This window comes from Acartia tonsa, chromosome 1, assembly GCF_053477335.1.
Source record: "Acartia tonsa isolate MP-2025a chromosome 1, ASM5347733v1, whole genome shotgun sequence".
Lineage (NCBI taxonomy): Eukaryota > Metazoa > Arthropoda > Copepoda > Calanoida > Acartiidae > Acartia > Acartia tonsa.
Genome location: NC_137260.1, coordinates 48,389,213 through 48,413,100, shown reverse-complemented (window position 1 = coordinate 48,413,100; position 23,888 = coordinate 48,389,213). Strand labels below are relative to the sequence as shown.

General features: G+C 36.2%; 1 protein-coding gene across 1 annotated transcript in view; it reads left to right on the top strand.

Annotated features, from left to right (window-relative positions):
* dlt (codanin-1 like protein dlt) overlaps positions 1-14,749 on the top strand; it is a 44,494-nt gene extending 29,745 nt beyond the window's left edge. Inside the window, exons 33-38 of the mRNA XM_080171363.1 lie at positions 2,852-2,926; positions 3,669-3,771; positions 3,961-4,047; positions 13,637-13,761; positions 14,057-14,253; positions 14,670-14,749. Of these exons, the coding sequence (XP_080027489.1) occupies positions 2,852-2,926; positions 3,669-3,771; positions 3,961-4,047; positions 13,637-13,761; positions 14,057-14,253; positions 14,670-14,749 (667 nt within the window). The remainder of the gene's footprint in view (positions 1-2,851; positions 2,927-3,668; positions 3,772-3,960; positions 4,048-13,636; positions 13,762-14,056; positions 14,254-14,669) is intronic.
* Positions 14,750-23,888: the final 9,139 nt, after the last annotated feature.

The following is a 23,888-nucleotide window of genomic DNA, read 5'->3' as shown; positions in this document are numbered from 1 at the left end:
TCTTATATAAAGTAAAAAGGATTTCTTTCCTTGTGTCTGTCTGCACCGATATGGTTCTCCTTTACAGTGTAGTTCCTCATAGGTCCTGAGAAGGTTCATATTAGGGGGGAGGGTACCACAACCTTCCCAAAAGAAATCGCCAAATAAAAAAAACATAATGCGCCGTTTAGGGGATAATTTTAAGGTTATCAGCTGATCTTAACGTTTATTTGAAAAGAAAACATTTTACGTGCCCCTAGAAGCCTCTAAGGGCGTGTCCGCTAGTTTCAAATAAGGGAAATTTTTGTTGTTTTTATGGTAACATTAGGTATGTATGCATGTCCGAGTTATAACTCTGCCTTAACAAAATATGGCAGAACTTGGAACATAAAGTCTACAATACTAGATACCAGGGATATAGAGATAGTTATACTTAATATAATATTCTAGAACTTGGAACATAAAGTCTTCAATACTAGGTACCAGGCATATAGAAATAGTTATACTTAATATAATATTCTAGAACTTGGAACATAAAGTCTACAATACTAGATACCAGGGATATAGAGATAGTTATACTTAATGTGATATTCTAGAACTTGGAACATAAAGTCTACAATACTAGATACCAGGGATATAGAGATAGTTATACTTAATATAATATTCTAGAACTTGGAACATAAAGTCTTCAATACTAGATACCAGGGATATAGAGATAGTTATACTTAATATAATATTCTAGAACTTGGAACATAAAGTCTACAATACTAGATACCAGGGATATAGAGATAGTTTTACTTATTATAATATTCTAGAACTTAGAACATAAAGTATACAATACTAGATACAGAGAAAAAGAGATAGTTGTACTTAATATGATATTCTAGAACTTGGAACATAAAGTCTACAATACTAGATACCAGGAATATAGAGATAGTTATTAAATATAATATTCTAGAACTTGGAACATAAAGTCTACAATACTAGTTACCAGGAATATAGAGATAGTTATCTATAATTAGAACTTGGAACATAAAGTCTACAATACTAGTTACCAGGAATATAGAGATAGTTATTTAATATAATATTCTAGAACTTGGAACATAAAGTCTACAATACTAGTTACCAGGAATATAGAGATAGTTATTTAATTTAATATTCTAGAACTTGGAACATAAAGTCTACAATACTAGATGCCAAAGATATAGAGATAGTTATACTTAATATAATATTCTAGAACTTGGAACATAAAGTCTACAATACTAGGTACCAGGGATATAGAGATAGTTATACTTGATATAATATTCTAGAACTTGGTACATAAAGTCTACAATACTAGTTACCAGGGATATAGAGATAGTTATTTGATATAATATTCTAGAACTTGGAACATAAAGTCTACAATACTAGATACCAGGAAAATATAGATAGTTATACTTTATGAAATATGCTGGAACTAGAAGAAAGGCAAGTTTTCCAAATAATTGTACAATCCCTTTTCCCTGTAAAATTGTGCATTCTTTTGACGATCGTATTGAAGGAATATTTGATAAAGTTTAAATTTGTGGCCACTGTCTTGGATTCAGGCATATACCAATGGATAATAAATAGTTATCTAAGTTCCTTTGTGTTTTGATTTAAAAATGGCACATCCACCTCTCCTCATCCTTATAATAAAATAACAGGATCTCGCTAACCGCTGAACCTTTGTGGTTCTCTTTTACAGTGCAGTGTTGCTTCTCATAGTTCCTGGGAAGGTTTAAAGTTTTTTAGATAAGGAGTGTCTTTAAAAATTGTACACAAATTATTGCAAAATTATTACAGAGTTGCTAAGCCAACAAAATTATTCTCTATTGTAACAACAAGGACATGCGTTGCTTGTCCAAAACTACAAAATTAAGTTAATGAAGTTTATAATTTTATGTAATTCTAATTAGTACCTTCTATGAACTTAATCCTACCTAGTTACAGTTCATAACTCAGCAAGTGGGAGTATTTTAAGCTAATATAAAGGAAAGAAATTTAAGCTATAGAAAGGCAGCCCAACCTTCAGTTGCACGACTCCGGCTTAATTCATATTTTGATGCTGTTGCTGAGAGTGTAGCTAAAGATTTGTAAGGATTTAGGAGGCTAATTCTCTCTTAGAGCACATGAGCGCTCCTCCTCGTAACTTCGCGGTTTGTTGAGTCTGAAGCTATTCTTGTTAGGCGGTTAATGTGACAGATTTTAAATAGCCGCGTTGCTGAATGAGACTAAAGTTGGCTTGGGCTGAGTTTGGCTTTGGGCAGTTGCGGCTGAAGATGGCTGCCTCAGTGGCCTATATAAGGCGTGCAATTGTACACAAATTATCATATACGTTATGCACAAATTCTAAGAAAACTAGCATCATCTTCACTTGATGACAAGGGTCTTAGTTTTCTTTTATGAATGTTAAGAATTATTTATTCTTCCCATTCATTCCTTGGCCAAGTCATGACCTTGCTTAGCTTCCTTTGTTTTCTGTGGTTAGTTATGAAAGAGTTTTTTTTATAATACTGTACATAAATGTGTATATACAAGCAGAACATGATTAAAAATATAACTGTATATTTTTTATATTTGAATATAATATCCATTCATATTTGTAATTAGATTGTCAACAAAACTAATTGTCTTTGTATTTGTTAACAAGAACAAATATGTTAATAATTTATAGCTCAAAAACTATACGAAGTGGAGGTTATTATTATGCTTATTGGTTTGGTATTTTGGTTTGTCATAGTTTTTCATACCTTGTTCGTGAAAAATTTCGAAACAACTAGATGATGCAAATTTCAGTATTATTCAGTACAGGTTTTGATCCAGTGGAAATTGATCAATTTTTTGTATTTAGTGTTGACTGGATAATAGCCCTGATATCTCAGAAACCAGAATTAGTCACCAAGAAACTTATTCAATCTGTTTTAAGGTATGTAATACTTTTTTTAAAAATAAAACTGATGGTTACGCCTCTACAGTCTTTGCAGCTAAACCCCAGTTTTTTGTGGAAAAAAAAATTTTGGGTAATTTTTTTTCTAGGGGCGATTTTATGGTGTTAGTACCCACCTTTTAAATAGTTATAAATTATCCCAAGACCTAAACTAAAAAAAGCTACACTGTAAAGCAGAACCATAATTATAGGTTCAGCCGTTAGCAAAAACCCATTGTTTCCGGTACAAGTATTGACCTTACTATATGTTTAGAGTATGGAAACTATTGTTACCTGTACAAGTATTGACCTTAATATATGTTTAGAGTATGGAAACTATTGTTACTTATACAAGTATTGACCTTACTATATGTTTAGAGTATGGAAACTATAGTTACCTGTACAAGTATTGACCTTACTATATGTTTAGAGTATGGAAACTATTGTTACCTGTACAAGTATTGACCTTACTATATGTTTAGAGTATAGTAACTATTGTTACCTGTATAAGTATTGACCTTACTATATGTTTAGAGTATGGAAACTATTGTTACCTGTACAAGTATTAACCTTTCTATATGTTTAGAGTATGGAAACTATTGTTATCTGTACAAGTATTGACCTTTCTATATGTTTAGAGTATGGAAACTATTGTTACCTGTACAAGTATTGACCTTACTATATGTTTAGAGTATGGAAACTATTGTTACCTGTACAAGTATTGACCTTACTATATGTTTAGAGTATGGAAACTATTGTTACCTGTACAAGTATTGACCCTGCTATCTCCCACCTCTCTTCTCGTGCTAGCAATGTCAAAGGACAAACAGAAGTCTTGGCGTTTGGTAAGATTGAATTAAATATATCATATAATAAATTTAGAAACAGATTATTCAAACAAATCTGAATAGTAGTGACTTCTGGACCTTATTATACAAAATGACATTTGAAAGTTTTTCATTATCTAAATTTGTAAAAAAAAATATTTTTAATTCAAAATTAATGTTCTTATTTTAATCTGGCATATTTCGTAGATGAGTAAGCTATTATTTACAACTTATGAAGAGAAGTTGTTACCCTCCTTGGCATTGGAAGATGCTTGTTCAGATCTTCTAACACAGGTCAGATTTTGTGATTTATTGACATTGCCATGCCAGAGAGAGAGTGGACAATGGGCTGTTCGTTACACAAGACTCAAGAGTAATATAATAACGTTTTCTTATTAGCTCAACAACTTTGGGGGCTTTTACTGATTTGTTGGTTTATTAAGTTGAGTGTTTAAACGTTTTAACCACTAATTTTAATCTACAGAAGGGTTAAACTTTGTGGTGTGTCGTCATTGAATGTACATCAATTTATCGGCCATTGTCTTTGTCTCAACCATGACACTTTGGTTGAGTATGACTTCCGAATTAGCGGGAAGTTCTCGAGATCTGTTGGCGAACATACAAACCCCCAATACCAGGAACCATCAAGTTTCAACAGCAGGTTTGAATATAGATTTATTGATGAAATTATTTCAAAGTCCTGAAATTACAAAATCAATTAGTTCATAATTCCAGTTATTTATAACCACGTAATCTTAATTGCTTTTTAAAAATCATTTTTCTCTACGGTTAAGAATCTTTGGAAACTTTGGCTTTAAAGGAAAATTATTTGGTTTAATAAATCATTGTTAAATGCAAAAATAAAGCACATAAAAAAAATACTAAAACATATATTAATCATTATTAAGTTTCATGTTTAGCTGGCTAAAGCCTTTTTTAAACTACATATAATCGTCCTATACACCATTCTTCTTAATAAAATTAACAAATTCTACCTGAAGTTCTTATGGTTTCAAATCCCTGGTATACTAGGGTCGTTCACGCACTATGAGACCAATGATAGGCCCAATTTTGTTCTCCGAAATCTTCACACACTCATATCTCATTCAAAAGTAACGAACGTGCGCATCAAAATATATAAACAATCCATGCCGCGTCACATTATGAAAGGAAAGTCAAAAAAGACGACATTTGCGCTTAGTTTTAGGATAATGATAAGGAATTAATTTCGAACTTGATAAACACAAAGCTTCCTCGAAAAGAGGTTAAGACACACCCCCCGTTTGAAAGTCAAATTAACTTCCTTAACGAAATTCAAGGTTTTTTTGCGCTGAGCACTAGCAACATTTCTCACTAAACTCAACTCACCATAATCACATGAGAATGGCCACATCCCGAAAACAGTGACAATTTTTGCTCCTAACTAAATGAAACCCCGTGAAATGCATACACAATATTATACTCCTCACTAGGACTCATAATACCTCACATTTAGGATAGAAGGATGGGGATTGGTTTGTACCATACAATATTCCATGCACATGACACTCACAAGATCACATACACAAATCCTAAAATGGATAATCCTATTAATCATGATGTTGTAAATATAACAACTTATACTAAATAATAATCATTTCATAATCAATAGGTAATAAATCATTATTAATAAATCAATAAGTACCTACGAAATCAGGTTGAAATGTAAACAATAATGGTAAAATAAAACGAATAAATCTTAGACAAGAAAATTAAGATTTATAGGTACTTAAAATTAAATTTGTTAAGCATCAAAAAGAGTAGTAAGAAAAAATATTTCAAAATCCTTGGGCAGAAAGTTTTTCAAACTTAATGAATAAGAACTGTACTATCTTAATCAACAATAAAACTTTTCAATACTTAAATAATAGCAAAATAATAATATCTCGTTAGAATTTTCATCGGAATTATGAAAAAAAATACCAATTTTTCTTTGTAAAAAAAAAATGAGACTTTAAATATGAATTTTCAATCATTCCTTGCTCTGAATAAAATGTTTTACTTGATTGAAATTCATATATAATTTTTAAAAAAAATCTGCTAAAAAAATACTTGATTTTTTCTTAGAATAAATATCGAATCACGCAACCTCGACACATTTATTCCTTTTTGGTAAACTTTTCAGGTAAGTTTTATAATGAATTGTACTTTTGAAAAGAAATTAAACTCAATAAAATTAAATTTGAGCATATGAAATAGAATAAAAATTAATCGCATTTCATTTGATTCTTATTTTAGGCATAAAAATAGGCATATGAAAATGTGGCTTTTTACTAAAAAAAATCTCAATTTCCATAAAATAAGAATCAATTATTAATCATAATTTTTAACAACTGCCTGACTGATACAGCATGTTCTTCCAGGGGAGATTTATCTGACAGCCTGAACAAGACTCTTGCAGTCTTTCTCCCATCCTCAATCCTCGTCACTCGGCCCATCCGCAAACATCTCATCAGCGGATTGGTACTCGTAACCAGAACTATATCTCCGTCGGCTAGTGGCTCCGCCATCTCATCCTTCCACTTGGACATCCGTAATATCTTCGGTAGAATCTCCTGGCGGTAGGCAGTCCAAAACTGGGCAGACAAATCTTCTAACAACTTCAACCTGGAGGAAATTTGGTCCTCCGGTTTCATCGCCACATTGCACAACGGCTGGCGGTCAACATTTCCCAGCAGCTGGCCAGGGGTAATCAGCCGCCAATTCTCCACGTCGTTCGCAGCTTCTATCGTCAATGGTCTGCTATTCATCAACTTGCTAACCTCTGCCAACAGCACCAGGAGCTCGTTGAAATTAACAGAACTATTCACCAACTTCTTGGACAGCAATCTCTTGGTTAATCCCACCATTTTCTCAGCTTGCCCAATGAAATGGTGGGCTCGGGCCGGGATCTGAGACCAAGAAAACTCTACCTGGCTGCCCAACTTCTGCTCTAAAACCTTGCGAGCACCGGATAATTGTGTGCCCATGTCGCTTACTATGACCTTCGGCAGACAATGAACAGCCTCCAACTTGCGCAGGGACAACAGGATACTGCTGGTATCATACTTTTCCAAGGCATCTAACCATAACGCCCCTGAGAACCTGCAGACCACCACGAACACCCACACCTTCTTCGTTGCTGTCTGACTCCTCGTTTTGGCGGCAGCTCTCCTCGTAACCAGCGGACCCATCAGGTCGACTTGCACAGCTTCAAAAGGCCTGCTCGGGACCAACTTGTCAGGTAACACATCCTTCATGGTAGTACGACATTCCTTGGCCCTCTCAACACTGCAGGGCCAACACTTCTTCACTTCCATGATGGACAACCTCCTTGCCTTCACAATCCAGCACCAACGGCGGCTCTCAGCTAAAGTTCCACGGACACCAGAGTGAAGCTCAACATGCGCTTCTCTCATAAAAACAGCAGCTAACCAATTACCAGGCTCCAAAATTATTAAACCTGGCATGTCTTCAAATATCATTTTACGGCCACCAGTAATGGCGTCAATGACGGGCTCTCCACGACCAACCATTTTAAGAATTCTCATCTCCCTGGTCACATAATTTCCTCCGGGCCCAACGACAGGCCAGGTCAATGATACTTCATGCACTAATGGATTCAATGACGCATAATTACCTTTAGCGTCATTTATCCACTCATCCTGTTGGCTACATGACACAATGAAAAGTTCCGCCGCCGCCATAAAATTGTACAAAGACGGCTTGTACACAGAATCTGCGGCTGCTACATGACTACCAGCGGCTGTAGTCTTACCTTCTTGTCTGCTCTTTAGCTTCTTCAACCAGGTGTTCGCTACTTGCAGGACAGCTGCCATAATACGTTTGGCCTGTCCAAATGATCTCCTGTGCTTAAACCTAAAGACATCTTCAGCGGCTTCTCCGGCAACTTTCATTGAACATAACTTAACCATTTTGGTATTCAACTCCTCTGGTGGTAAATCCTGCTTGACTTGTTCGGCAGTTTTCACCGGCCACGCACTTTCATCCTGGCGCAACCATTCTGGGCCCAATCTGTACCTGGAACCTGGTCCCAAATCTGATACCTTGCAGGTGCTTCTGGTACCCAAATCTGCAACATTGTGTGTCCCCGGGACCCACCTCCAGTCATCCTTGTTGGTTGCAGATTGAATTTCTCCAATGCGATGAGAATTAAATGTGTTCAACATAGCACTGTTGGAAACTATTTGTGATAAAACACACGATGAATCAGTAAAGTACATCACTCTGATAACATCAAAGGGCAGGGCATCTCTGATGGACTTTGACAACCTTGTGGACATCTGGCAACCCATCAATTCAAGGCGTGGAATTGATTCACACTTGACCGGCGCAACTCTTGACTTGGTGGCTAGCAGAAACGTTTCAAATCCTTGTCTAGTTGGCCACCTCAAATATGCCATACATGCATAAGCCTCTGATGACCCATCCGAAAACATCATCAAGGATGGAAGGCCAGTTGGTTCCTCCGGGACCACACAACGGTCAAACTCCAATTTGGCGACCTCAGCTCTGTCCTCCAGCGACTTAACAAGTTCATCCCGTAGACTTTTTGGAATGAAATCTTGCCAGCCCAAATTCAGCAAACATGTTTTCCGCAGGACAAGTTTAATTCTCAACAGAATAGGGCTGCAAAGCCCGATCGGGTCGAAGGTCTGGGCGGCGAACCTGTGGACCATCTTCTTTGTCAGATTCTCGTCCAAGGCGTCCTGGAGGTTGTACAAATCAGCATCCTCTTTCACCTTCTTTCCCTTGATTTTACCATCTTGGTTGACTCTTGTGGCGATGGACAACACATCGGTGGCTGGCTTCCATATCAGCCCGAGAACCTTGGTTGGCTGGCAATCATCTCCAGAATAAATGACTTGTTTGAAGGAAAAACTACCTTTGCCGATAATTCTGTCGGCCTCTTTCATCATCTCCTTGGCTTCTGGCTTCGATCCTGCTCCCGAAATAACGTCATCTATGAAGCTGTGCTTCTCAAGCTTGACTGCAACTGGAATCTGAGGTAACTTGAAATCCTCATCAGGGTAGGTAGGTATTTGTGGCTCCTTCCATAATTCAGGTTTAGCAACAATTTCACTACCGTTTATCTGCCCCTCTCCATACATCTCCTTGACCTCTGCTTCACTCTTTCCGCCGAACAGGCGGGACGTCAACTTCAGGGCTGTAACTGCCAAGTTTCCCGCAGCCAACTCGCCAAAATTCACAACTTTAGTCAGGTAAATTTCAAGTGGACCGTCTGGCGTCGGGGAAAATAAAACTCTCTTCATCTGGCTGTCGAACTCAGTGGCCAGGATGGAGTTATAAAACTTGGAAATATCCGCGGTTAAACCAACCTTGTAACCGCGGAAAAGCAACAAATGATAAAAAATCTTCTGCATTGGCGGCGGACCTCCCAGCATTATGTTATTAAAACTGGTACCTTTGAACGTCAGAGAACTATTTGCACACAATCTCATGGGTGTGGAACTTGAATCCTCCTTGAAAGCAACCACTATTGATGAACAAGACTTAGGCCCTTCATACTGCAATTCTTCTGGCGTGGCTTTTTTAAACACGCCTCTGGATATGGCGTCGTTGAATACTTCCACATACATTCCATAGGTACCTTCCTTGACCATCTTGGCACGATCCTTTTCAGCAATTTTGCGGGCTAAACTCTCATTGTAGGGTAAAGTGTGAGGATCTTCAATATAAGCATATTGACCTGTCCACTTGTTGGACTGCAAGTCTAGTGTTAAACCTGCCTCAATTATCCTCTGCCTCTCACGCTGGTCCCAGGTAGTGCCGTCGGCCATAGCCTTGCACTCTTGACAGGCAGTACATCCTGGACAAAGTGCCTGCGGCTGTACGCCAAACGATTCAGACGTCAGAAAGTCTGGCAAGGTGCCTCCACTGACACTGACAGCCTTATATGCCGACTTTTGATCTCCAGCTCCACCGTCAGCACTCATACAGATAAAACCACTACCAAAAATGGTTCGCCACAACATAGACTGGCCCACTTTCTGGTAGGTTGATGGAAACACGTCAGGATGTGTATTTCCAATGATGATATCTAAGCCTCCACTAATATATGTAAATCTTTCTGGCGGCATTTTAAATATCTCGGCGGCAGTTTCGGGGTGGACCGAGCGCATCTCGTTGGCCCCGCCGAGGGTAGGCATGACAGCTGCCTCAAACTCCCTCAAATTGCCGTCCCTATCCTTCAGATAAAACACAACATTGCGGCAGGAAGACTCACTGCCGTCAGCTACAGAAATAGTTGTATATCTGCCGGTAGATTTCAGCTTCAACTTGTTGGATAACTTCTCAGACACAAGTGGCAAATTTGCACCAGAGTCAAACATTACAGTGGCGTGGCAGGTGCCGCCGCCAGGTGCTACAACAGGAACTAACTGAAGTAAGAAGGTACAGGGGCTGGGTGCAGAACTTGACTTGTAGACTGTATTCACACCAGCACTAGCCTCATGGAGTAACCTAGAATGGTATCTGTCGCAATTATTGGTACCACAAACACCAAGCTTATCCGATTTATTACACTTGTCAGCAGTATGGCCGTCACACAGGCAGAGTTCACATAACTTCTTCTGCTGGACAACTTTCTTTCGGTCAACCACATCCATCTTCTTAAACGTGAGGCAACGGAAAATCGGGTGTTTCTCCTTGCAGCTCTCCACAGGACATGCACTGTTCCACTTGGAAGCCTTGTCCTTTCCAGCCTTTCCATTCTTATTGTCGCTGCGGCCAGATACTTGCGCGGCGGCAGCTCTGTCACAATTTCTCTTGCCGGCGCTAGTGTCATAGGACATATCACCGGCCAACAATGCTCCCCTGGTCCTCTCCAGCAGTTCTACAATCTTCTGGATGTTCGGTTGGTTCATGCTACCTAGCTCCATCATAATTTTCTCTCTCAAATTTTCAGGGCACTTGTCTTTGAAAATATGAATAAGAGTTAGGTGGTTGTAATCCTTAGCTGCAGAACCAACGATGGCTTCTACCTCCTGCATCATGCTCTTGAAGGTAGCAATTGCGCTAACCACGTCCACAGGTTTATCCACAGGTTTCATCTTGTTCAGCTTAGTTAAAATCCTCATGAACCGGCGAGTGTTTGATAAAAACATCTGATCGAGAAACGACCATTGTTCATTATGATCTCTAATCGCTGACACTTGCTTGCGTAGTTCCGGGTTGGTTATCACCTTCTCCATACACAACATCAGACTTAACCTCTGGTCAGCAAATCCGTAACCAGAGCATAGATCCTTAAAGACCTGTTTAAAGTTTGGGTAATCCGTGTCAGTGCCGTCGAAGGACGGCAGCAAACTGTTGTCCCAGCGCCCATACTGCGGGTTGGAACTCCGAATATCCACGGCAGACATACTTCTGGAGAGCATGGCAGGTGTCCCACTCTCATCCAGGTTAGATGAACGACGTTCCATCTCTCTAAGCCTTCGGTACATATCACGTACTTCTTGGCGCAACTCCACGGAAATTTTAAGCACTCCCATGTCCATCTTCACCTTCTCAATGACGTCAAGGTTCCTGGCGACAGTGCTTGACCTCGCATCGTCTGAATCATTGTCAAGCCAGTACAGAATTTTTGTACACTGCTCCAACGACGCATAAACTTTATCTGCAACAGTTTTCTGCTCACTAGCTTCATCCAAATCACGCTTGAACTCGCGCAGCTCACTAGTCTCCACGGCAGGTTTTAGACTTTTTATTAGGTCAGATTGGTCCTTGACCTCACTAAAAATGTCACGAATTGATTTTACATTCACATTTTCACATGAACTAAAACTTTGGCAGGCTTTTAGATTGTCATAAAACACTTTTAACTGTTCGTCAAACACTTCTAGCCTTTCACTGCCAATAGCGATAGCTCGCTCAATTTTCTGCTTTTTGGTTAGTGGCATATTGATTCACTAGGTACTTATTTCACAGAAAAAATTGTCACAGTTTATTGCATCAATAATTCACTGGATGCTATTGATCTCTTGATGAATGCTAACGCCTATTCATCAGATACTTTGAAATTGTCTCAACCATGACACTTTGGTTGAGTATGACTTCCGAATTAGCGGGAAGTTCTCGAGATCTGTTGGCGAACATACAAACCCCCAATACCAGGAACCATCAAGTTTCAACAGCAGGTTTGAATATAGATTTATTGATGAAATTATTTCAAAGTCCTGAAATTAAAAAATCAATTAGTTCATAATTCCAGTTATTTATAACCACGTAATCTTAATTGCTTTTTAAAAATCATTTTTCTCTACGGTTAAGAATCTTTGGAAACTTTGGCTTTAAAGGAAAATTATTTGGTTTAATAAATCATTGTTAAATGCAAAAATAAAGCACATAAAAACAAGGATGACAACATCCATACGTAGCGAAGCACAAAATTTTGTGGATGGGACTGACCGTCATGGTTGTTTCTTCAAACGACGTGAAATTTAATTTTGATATCTTTAACTGAAAAAAATTTGAAAATCGGACTAAAAACACCAAAGATATGTGGGAAAATGTAAAAAATATAAAAATAGCCAGAAACCTGCAAAAAGGCAGTCTGACCGTCATTATTGTTTTCTCCAAACGACGGAAAATTTAATTTTGATATTTTTAACTGAAAAAATTTTGAAAATCGGACCATAAACACCAAAGATATGAGGGAAAATGTAAAAAATATAAAATAGCCAAAAACCTGCAAAAAGGCAGTCTGACTGTCATAGTTGTTTTCTTCAAACAATGTGAAATTTGATTTTGATATGTATAACTGAAAAAATTTTAAAAATCGGATCATAAACACCAAAGATATGGGAGAAAATGTAAAAAATATAAAAATAGCCAAAAACCTGCAAATAGGCAGTCTGACCGTCAATATTGTTTTCTCCAAACGACGGAAAATTTAATTTTGATATCTTTAACTGAAAAAATTTTGAAAATCGGACCATAAACACCAAAGATATGGGGGAAAATGTGCAAAATTAAAAAAATAGCCTAAAACCTGCTAAAAAGCCGTCCGACCGCCATTGATGTTTTATAGTTAATTGTGCTCCTTAATGATGGGAATGTTGTCAAAAAATTTCAGAATCCTATCTTTTATAGGAGCTGAGTAAATCCCATTTCCCCCATAGCGTTACGGACTGACTGACGGACTGACGGACTGACGGACTGACGGACTGACGGACGGACATAGTGAATTATAGAGTAGCTTCGCTACTAAAAATACTAAAACATATATTAATCATTATTAAGTTTCATGTTTAGCTGGCTAAAGCCTTTTTTAAACTACATATAATCGTCCTATACACCATTCTTCTTAATAAAATTAACAAATTCTACCTGAAGTTCTTATGGTTTCAAATCCCTGGTATACTAGGGTCGTTCACGCACTATGAGACCAATGATAGGCCCAATTTTGTTCTCCGAAATCTTCACACACTCATATCTCATTCAAAAGTAACGAACGTGCGCATCAAAATATATAAACAATCCATGCCGCGTCACATTATGAAAGGAAAGTCAAAAAAGACGACATTTGCGCTTAGTTTTAGGATAATGATAAGGAATTAATTTCGAACTTGATAAACACAAAGCTTCCTCGAAAAGAGGTTAAGACAGTCTTATCCCTTTAGATCCCTGGACAATGCCTACCATTATTGTCCGACTGTTTTACTTTGTATGATAATCATTACATTACGGTCTATGCAATTCCTACTCTAATATCATGCGTTTGACAAAACAGCAGTAGATAAAATTTCAACATTTCTAATAAATAAAGGAAAATAATATAATTTAATCCACTACTAATTTAAACCTATATCATTTAATTTAGGAGATAGAAAGCCTGGACAGATTGTTATCTTGCCTGGATTATTTATACCTGAAGGATAAATCTGGAGATCTGGCCTGGATCCAGGACTGGAGGCTGGAATATTTGGCTCTCAGGAATTGTTTATTGTTCAATTATAAAATATAGAAAACAACTAAATGTACATGAATGGAACGAAAATGAGAATATTAAGTTCTTCAACTTCAAATACAAACGTCTGCTGTTTAGTCTTTTTTATTTATTTGCTTTTCTGGATCATAGCCATTGTGCAGAGGATTTCCAAATGTTTGGAAACTTAAGACTTCAGAAGTTAATATGTATGTTCGCATGTATCGTACATGAAGGGAAAATAAAAGCATAAATTTTTAAATATTGATTTAATAATCTTACATCTGCAATAACAATTAACAATAAACATAATAGAGAGGAGATAACTGGTGAACCTAACTCTGATCTAATATTCTCTATAACTGATGATGATCCCATCACTCCACCAGAACAAGAACAACAAGATGATGATTGTATTAATGATGAACCTAATCAATACACTGATACTGTAAATACTTCTATTGACAATGAAAATGATGAAATTTTTGATGAAAATTCTGTTGCTTGTGAAGGTAAATTATTGAAGTTTACATTCGCATAAAAAATTGTCAAGAGCCAATCGATTGCTAATCAGTAATCAAAGTAAGTTGCCTATGTTATTAGAGATCTTGATTCGGCATTGGTTCTAACAGGGAGGGAGGAAACATTGGACTGTAAATTTCTTATTCGTCTTTTTCTTATTCGTTGATTAAAAACTTTGGGTACTTTTTCTTCATTTCGGTTGATTGGTTTCAATATATAGTAGCTAAACTTTCCAACCCATAATTTTAATTTACATAAGGAGTAACTTTGCTTATCATCATCGGTAAAATGAATGTTATTTTATCGTCCACTGTCTTATCCCTCATGATCCCTGGGTTCGTACATTACTAAAATCTAAAATCTGAAAACTTTTTCACATATCAAGTCTAATGATGTAAATTTTTAGGTAGAGATGACGAACCAAACTGTATGGATGCAAGATTAAACTTTGCTAATATTATCAAACAACATATTGAAAACAAATAGTTTTATAATAATGTTTTAATATTTTATTATTATTTTTATGATATTTGGGTTACATAAGTTATTTGTAAAGGTTGTTTAATGAATTTGAGTTTAAACCTAGGGCGGGCGTAATGTACACCCCTTTATTATAATTATAATTGAGGAGGTATTTCTTACATTTTCATCCTTAAGGTTTCAACCCCCTAGGGAAAATCATTTTGCACGCCATTACTTGGTCGAAGTATCTAGACTGTAACTTTACCTTTTGATGAAAAGTGTAAATAATTCAGAGATTTAAGGATTGGTCATTGGAAGAATAAGGGGGGGGGGGAAGTTCTGACACTTTTGCGTAAACAGTGTTTATAGGCTTTATCTTTGGACTGAGAGGATAGGTTATTAGGGATAAAATCATTCTTATATGATGAATTTCCCCCAGATTTAAGATTTTTTGGATAGGCCTCCAGGTTCCGGAGCTCCAGGCCTCCAGGTGGTCTCTCTACAGGTAAAAATGGAATTTTTTTTTTAAGAGTTAGATGTCAGCTTATGAGACAAAATATGTATGTTTTTTCTTTAAATATGTGAATAACAATCAAAAAGAAGAATATTTTGTTTGATAAGTTAACCTCTAACTCTTCAAAAAAATAAATCTTATTTTTAATTTTTACCTGTACAGAGACCACCTGGAGGCCTGGAGCTCCGGAACCTGGAGGCCTATCCAAAAATCTTAAATCTGGGGGAAATTCATCATAAAGGAATGATTTTATCTTTAATAACCTATCCTCTTAGTCCAAAGACAAAGCCTATAATCACTGTTTACGCAAAAGTGTCTACCTTATCTACCCCACAATTAATTTGCGGATAATAAACCTCCTCACAACCATTCTTTGGGGTTAAAATTTTCTTTAGTTAGAAGAGAAATATTTGGAAAATTAAAAGTTATAAATTGACTTTGTCGCAATTGTCTTTTCTTTCTTGGCTATTAGGAGGAAAAAATGGGCGTAGATTAATCTTTCATCCCTTGTTCCTTTCTCCCTGACAAACTCGATTAATCATTCTTGTCTAGCTGAAAGTTTATAAAAGATTTTAGTTGATAATATGAGATTAATGATGTTCAAACTCAATTTATGGTTACAAATGCAGTTGCAGCACTGGAGAGATATTAAATAACAAGGATGACAACGGACATAAGTAGCAAAGCTCAAAATTTAATGATGGACAAACGAGCAAAGTTCATTTATTTTAAATTATACTGATTCAGATGTTTATGCATGTTTATATTTTTGTAGCTTGATTAACAAATACAGACCAATTAAATTATATGATGGATGTTCATTGGTATAAAGAATCTCCACACAAAATTTCTATCTATTTAGCAACCGAGAAATAACATTTAAGTCTTGACCGAAGGATGTACGGACAGACAGAATTAATTATAGAGTAGCTTTGTATATCTTATTTTTTATAGTAGTCCTAAAAGTTTTATAATATATCAAAAGTTTTAGCAATTCATCCAGATAGAAGATAATTTCTTTCACATAATAACTTAATCGGCTGCTAGTGTCGTGTGCAAATAATTAAACCGGACTATAAAAGAATTTGAACTTTTTTTGTTTCTTTTCTATGAAAACTTACAATTGTATTCTATGTATAAAGAAAGCTAAATTAATAATTACTTACAAAAATTTTTTATAAGATTTCATTACCTATTGAATTATTTTAAATGTTCATGATAATTGTTTTTTTTTTAATTAATTGATTTTTACCGTTTATTAGATTTTTAAAAAATGCAAATTGCTGTGATAAATATTAATTTTGACTTGCGCAAGGTTGCTTAACTCATATTACCTCTCATTATTTTCTTATTGTCTATAATTATGTAAATATAATGTACATTGATAACATATTTTGTATAGCATGTTATTTTTTTAAAATAAATTGTTAATTTATAAATTGTTTTACATTTCTGTATATTTATATTGAAATTGGCTGCAGCTGCCATTATTTTTAAATGTTAGCTGGCATGCATAGCGGCTGATTATAATTAGTCTAGGCGGATAAAAAGTATGAAAATCTAAAGAAAATAGTTCTTTTTGATTTTGATATACAACATATCAGATAAATGTATATAAAATTAGTGATTAAAAACTATAAAACAAGTTTTAACTTTTTTCAACCCTATCATTGATTAAGATGCACTTTTAGGTTTACTCATTACCAAAGTTGCACATAAAAACTCTTTTTATTAAGTTATTAAACAAAATAAATTCAAATCAACAATTAGGCGTTTTTTATAATGCAGTAGACCATTTTCTATTTGTTTTTTTTTGGCATTTATTTTGTTTAATTACAACATAACAAGAGTTTTTATGCACTACTTCAGTAATTCTTAAACCTAAAAGTGCAATTTAATCAATGACAGTGTTGAAAAAACTTATAACATGTTTAATAGTTTTTGATCACTAATTTTATATACATTTATCTGATATGTGTATCAAAAGCAAAAAGAACTATTTTCTTTAGATTTTCATACTTTGCAAAAATGTCTTGGTTACTTTTTGCACTATATTGACTCTAAAAAGGATTCTATATCTGATTTTTACATTTAGGTTGATAGATTTTATGCCAATTATTGTGTTTACTACATCAAGAAAAAACATATTTTTTGTTCCTATACCTTTTTTTATCATAAAATGTGAGAAACTGCTTTTTTCATATATAAGGTGAAAAAAGTAACACTAAAGAAATTTTTTTTGCCTTAAGTATGTTCTAAACATATAAATAAAGACATTTCATAAAAAAAAAATTTTCTATAAGTCATTTAAGGCATGAAATTAATTTTGCAAATTAACATTGCAGATTTTTGCAAATAACTTGCAAATATGAATTCTGCGGATTTTCTAATTTACATAGGCGTTTTCTATGTATCTCTTTTCAAACATCCCTCACTTGTCAAGATTGGATAAAAAAATCTTTGTGGTCGAGATTCCATAACTGTGGCATGCTAGAATTGTCCTATCGATTCCAAATTTTGCATGGTGATTCCTTTAATAGTTAGGTACGATTTAGCAACTCTATAATCATCGCCAAAATGTCCGTACGTCCATTTTAAACATGTTGATTTTTTTTCACTTTTTTAACAACAAATTTTTATATGATCTAATCATCCGATTGATCTGTTTTGTGGTATATTGATTTCAGGGACAACAAAGTACAATGTTATAAGCGAAGCAACTCTATAATCAAGTCCTAAAAATGTAAGTATGTCTATAAACATTATCCTGAATCAAGCAGTTTTTCAACAAATTTACTTACAATTTTGCTTTGACTCTTATACATTTATTATTATGATTATTCAGTTCTGACACTATACAAGTGTTATTGTCTGTTTGTCCTACAGTTTCAGTGCTTCGCTTTTATGGATGTTGTCATCCTTGTTATACAACAAGTAGCAGGCTTGTCTTTTTAAACTTAAAGATAGTCGCAGCAAAAAGCCCTTTTAGCAGAGATTATTTCGAAGCTTTCTTAAAAATGTACGTTTCAATCGGGTCAGTGGTTAGCGATAATTCAATAGACAAAAAACCTACCTCCATTATATAACAGGACTATAAAACGATTGTACTACAATACTCCTATTATTTTTATTGAAAGTTTTCTTACATAATCCAATACCATTCCAAATCTGCTAAACGTTTTTCGATATATGCTAACATGAGATTGATCAAATGTTTAATGGGAATACTAAGAATTTTAAAACCTCTAGATAAGAACCGGGTTTGATCCATACTGAAAAATCATGTATCGTATTATAGACATTTTTCACAAATAATATTAGTACTATCTGTGTTAGGTAGAGCCTTCGGCACCTAGGGGCCACCAAAGAACCATGACTGTTGATGGAGAGGGTACCATCCCTTCCAAGAAAAAATATAATACCCAATTCCCTCAAGTGCCACTAGAGGCCTCCAGGGGCGTAGCAAACAAGAAGTTAGTTCAACATATTAAGCTTTACCTACTGAACTTAATTTTTTTCAAATTAAAATCTTGCGTTACCTCATTCCTTAAGAAAATCCTCGCTTATGTACTAGAAACAAGGAAAGTAAATTGAAATAATATTTTCAACATTTAACCTCAAAGATGATAAACAATTTTTGGACACTTGTTTGGAACAACCCAATCGAAATTAAATAAAAGTGTCCAAAGGTTATGAGCTAACAAATAAGATACCGTGGCTATAAACTTTGGGTACCAGTGTAATTTACAGTCCAATATCTCTTCCCTCTCTGAATATCCGACGGCATTAAAAAGATTCAAGTAAGAAACATTTAACTCCAGCGGTTAACGAGATCTTTTTGCACAAAAGACAAACATCATACCACTTCAGTGTAAACATTAAACTATCCCTTTATTTTAGAAAATTTGATGATTTTAATTTAATAAACTTGTATTTCTTGATCTAAGGGGGGGTTTTTTAATGCAACCATCTCGTAATCAATGTATAAATGGCACTTAGAATTCGAATTTTGATCTGAAATTTTGCATGAGTAATCCTTGGTAGGTCTATTTTCCCTAAATCGAACAAAAAGTTGGAAAAGTAACGGCTGGCAGCTGGCGGCTCAGCCGTTTAGCCGTTTTTTGCCTATTTTTAGGGCAAATTCATCATTAATTACGTAGGAATCAACTTTTAAAAAAATATTTTTGGTTTAATTCATGTTAAATGATAGCAATAACCATTTTTAAAATTTCTAGTGCCAGCTGCTAAACGGCTAGAACCGGCTGAAAACGGCTGGGAGCCGCCAAGAGTATGATGAGTAGATAGGGCATGTGACATGTCTAGGGGTAAGTTTTTATGGTTGCTGAGCTCAAAAATGTTACCAAAAATAGTGGCAGCCCATCCATATGGCAGCTGGGTAACAGCAGCAGCTCAGCTGGTAGCAGCCAAGGGTAGAATAAGGGCTTGTGACGTGTCTTGGGGTAGGTTTTTATGGGTGCTGAGCTCAATAATACTACAAAAAATAGTGGCAGCTCATCCATATGGCAGCTGGGTAACGGCCGCTGCTCAGCTGGGAGCGGCTAAGAGTAAAATGAGTAGATGGGCCTTGTGACGTGTCTAGGGGTAGGTTTTTAAGGGTGCTGAGCTCAAAAATACTACAAAAAATAGTGGCCGCCCATCCATATGGCCGCTGGGTAACGGCCGCAGCTCACCTTGGAGTGGCCAAGAGTAGAATGAGTAGATAGGGCTTGTGATATGTTTAGGGGTAGGTTTTTATGGTTGCTGAGCTCAAAACTGCTACCAAAAATAGTGGCGACCAATCCACATGGCAGCTGGGTAACAGCTACAGCTCAGCTGGGAGCGGCCAAGAGTAGAATGAGTACATAGGGCTTGTGAGGTATCTAGGGTTAGGTTTTAATGGGTGCTGAGCTCAAAAATACTACCAAAAATAGTGGTTGCCCATCCATATGGCAGCTGGGTAATGGCCGCAGCTCACCTTGGAGTGGTCAAGAGTAGAATGAGTAGATAGGGCTTGTGACATGTTTAGGGGTAGGTTTTTATGGTTGCTGAGCTCAAAACTGCTACCAAAAATAGTGGCGACCAATCCACATGGCAGCTGGGTAACAGCTACAGCTCAGCTGGGAGCGGCCAAGAGTAGAATGAGTACATAGGACTTGTGAGGTGTCTAGGGTTAGGTTTTAATGGGTGCTGAGCTCAAAAACACTACCAAAAATAGTGGTGGCCTATTCATATGGCAGCTGGGTAACAGCTGCATCTCAGCTGGGATCGGCTAAGAGTATAATGAGTACATAGGGCTTGTGACGTGTCTAGCTGAGCTGTAGCTGTTACCCAGCTGCCATGTGGATGGGCTGCCCCTATTTTTGTTAGTATTTTTGAGCTCAGCACCCCTAAAAACCTACCCCTAAACATGTCACAAGCCCTACCTACTCATTCTACTCTTGGCCGCTCTCAGCTGCAATGTGGATTGATCACCACTATTTTTGTAGTAGTATTGAGCTCAGCAAACATAAAAACCTACCCCAAGACACGGCACAAGCCCTATCTACTGATTCTACTCTTGGCCGCTCCCAGCTGAGCTGCAGCTGTTACCCAGCTGCCAAAGGGATGGGCTGCCACTATTTTTGGAAGCATTTTTGAGCTCAGCAACCATAAAAACCTACCCCTAAACATGTCACAAGCCCTATCTACTCTTCATACTCCTGGCTGCTCTTAGGTGAGCTGTGGTCGTTACCCAGCTGCCATATGGATGGGCAGCTTCTATTTTTGGTAGTAGTATTAAGCTCAGCACCCATAAAAACCTACCCCTAGACATGTCACAAGCCATATCTACTCAATTTACTCTTGGCCCTTCCGAGCTGAGCTGCAGCTCTTACCCAGCTGCCATATGGATGGGCCACCACTAATTTTGTTAGCATTTTTGAGCTCAGCACCCAAAAAAACCTACCCCTAGGCAATAGACATGTCACAAGCCTACCCCTAAACATGTCACAAGCCCTATCTACTCTTCATACTCTTGGCCGCTCTAAGGTGAGCTGCTGCCGTTACCCAGCTGCCATATGGATGGGCTGCTTCTATTTTTGGTAGTAGTATTGAGCTCAGCACCCATAAAAACCTACCCCTAGACACGTCACAAGCCCTATCTACTCATTCTACTCTTGGCCGCTTAAAGGTGAGCTGCGGCCGTTACCCAGCTGCCATATGGAGGGGCAGCTTCTATTTTTGGTAGTAGTATTAAGCTCAGCACCCATAAAAACCTACCCCTCGACATGTCACAAGCTAAACCTACTCATTCTACTATTGGCCGCTCCCAGCTGAGCTGCAGCTGTTACCCAGCTGCCATATGGATGGGCCGCCACTATTTTTGGTAGCATTTTTGAGCTCAGCAACCATAAAAACCTACCCCTAGACATGTCACATGCCCTATCTTCTCTTCATACTCTTGGCGGCTCCCAGCCGTTTTCAGCCGGTTTTAGCCGTTTAGCAGCTGGTACTAGAAATTTAAAAAATGGTTATTGTTATCATTTAACATGAATTAAACCAAAAATATGTTTTTAAAAGTTGATTCCTACGTAATTAATGATGAATTTGCCCTGAAAATAGGCAAAAAACGGCTAAACGGCTGAGCCGCCAGCTGCCAGCCGTTACTTTTCCAACTTTTTGTTCGAATTAGGGAAAATAGACCTACCAAGGATTACTCATGCAAAATTTCAGATCAAAATTCGAATTCTAAGTGCCGTTTATACATTGATTACGAGATGGTTGCATTAAAAACCCCCCCCTTAATCTCACACTCCCCCAACCAAACAACAATGGATTTATTATTGCATGGATCTTACAACAGATTATCATGAATTCTAATGAAGCTGGCTAAAATAACAAACCCCATACATCCACACCCTTTACACCATCCCCTCTTACTGGATTAACGAACTGACCAATAAGAGATGTCCATGTAAGCAACCTAAATTGACGATAATTTTCCCATGTCATGATATCCACATATTTATAAATTCAAACAACAACAAGTATCATGTTCAAGCAAAACTAAAAATATAACTTGAAATTAATAGCGAGTCTACTTTGCAACAATGATATGTCAGTAACACACTCATTCCACACAATCCAAACGCCCGCAAAAGCCTGTTTTATGAGTATGCAGTGCACACTCCTTTTTATAAAATTGTGTCGTTGTAATGCCAACATTAAGTATGTAGTTATATAGATTAGATTTTCGATATTATTTTCGACCACCTTTTATTAAAACCATACAGTCGACGTTAATATTGTCAAATAAATATATTGAAAATAGAATGTTAATATTATTTCAAGGCGACATGCCAACAATTTTAATAGTTTAAATGGTCTTGTTTAATTGGTTAAATTGTATGCACCTTCAGGACAACTTTGTGCACGCACGCACACAAATTTGCCCATCTGCGCTCATTTAAGGGAACATTTGGTACAATCGAAAAGGGGAGAGGTTTTTTTCATGATTTAAACATATATGTTACTTATGAGTACAAAAAAATTGTGACCTTTCCTTAGAATTAATTAGCTTGTTGTAAATTAAATAAAAAATACTTCCACCTATATTTTTAGTCTAGGTAATTATGTTTATCTTACTGTGGGTGAACATCAATTTATCGTTCATTGTCTTATCCCTTTAAGATCTCTGATAATACCTTATTTTCTACAACCTATAATATCTAATAGGAGGGGGGAATGGGTTTAAACACCCCCTTATAGTATATCATGACAATATCAGATGTCTTTCATAATTAATTGGCTTTAAAGTATACATGAAACATGGAATAATAATCAACTTAGATCAGAAATTCTAAAAATTATCCATTTTTTTCTGAAGATATGAAGTATTATCCCATGTTCAAATAGCTTAAAAGCACCAATTGGAACATTCCAGCAGTTGCTGAAAGATTAACATCCTATTTCTTTCTATTATGTCAAAGTTTCCCTTGAATTTTTTTGACCACAGAACCCTATTATTTGATATAAATTAGAAATTGTGAGGGGGGGGAGGGGTTGTAGTTTTTAATTTAGGTAAGGTTATGTTATATTTGGTTGTTGATAGGGTCAAGGCTCCGCAGGCATAGGCCCCGCAGAATTAGGGCTCCCCTAGGGAATTAGGCATAAGGTAATCACCCCTTATTAAAAATAAATAGAGTCGCAAGGAACTTTTTTATTTCTGTTAAAATCTTTTCTTTTTTATATTTTAGTTGAACAATCTGTTGTTATTTACTAAGTATATTTGCGATAACTTTTATTTAATGAAATCTTCCAATTTTTAACATGTATAAAACGGCCTGCTTAATTGCTTCAAGATCCATGTCAGATCTATATAGGAAATAAATGTCTATAAACGAGCTCAAGTTTTCCAAGAAATAATTGTTAAAAACTCATAGTGCTCCAATAATCCATAATAAACTCTCATTGCCCAGAACGATAAGACCCATTATTTTACTTTATTAAAAATAAATTCCTTTTTTTAATTTCATGTTGCTATTTACCTTATATTGATGTATTTAATTTCTAATAATAAAAAAGAAAATTTAAATTTATAATATAATAAATTTAAGAAAACTCTGTTTTAAAAGAATTCGATTGTGGCGACACTTTGTGTGTTCAAATATT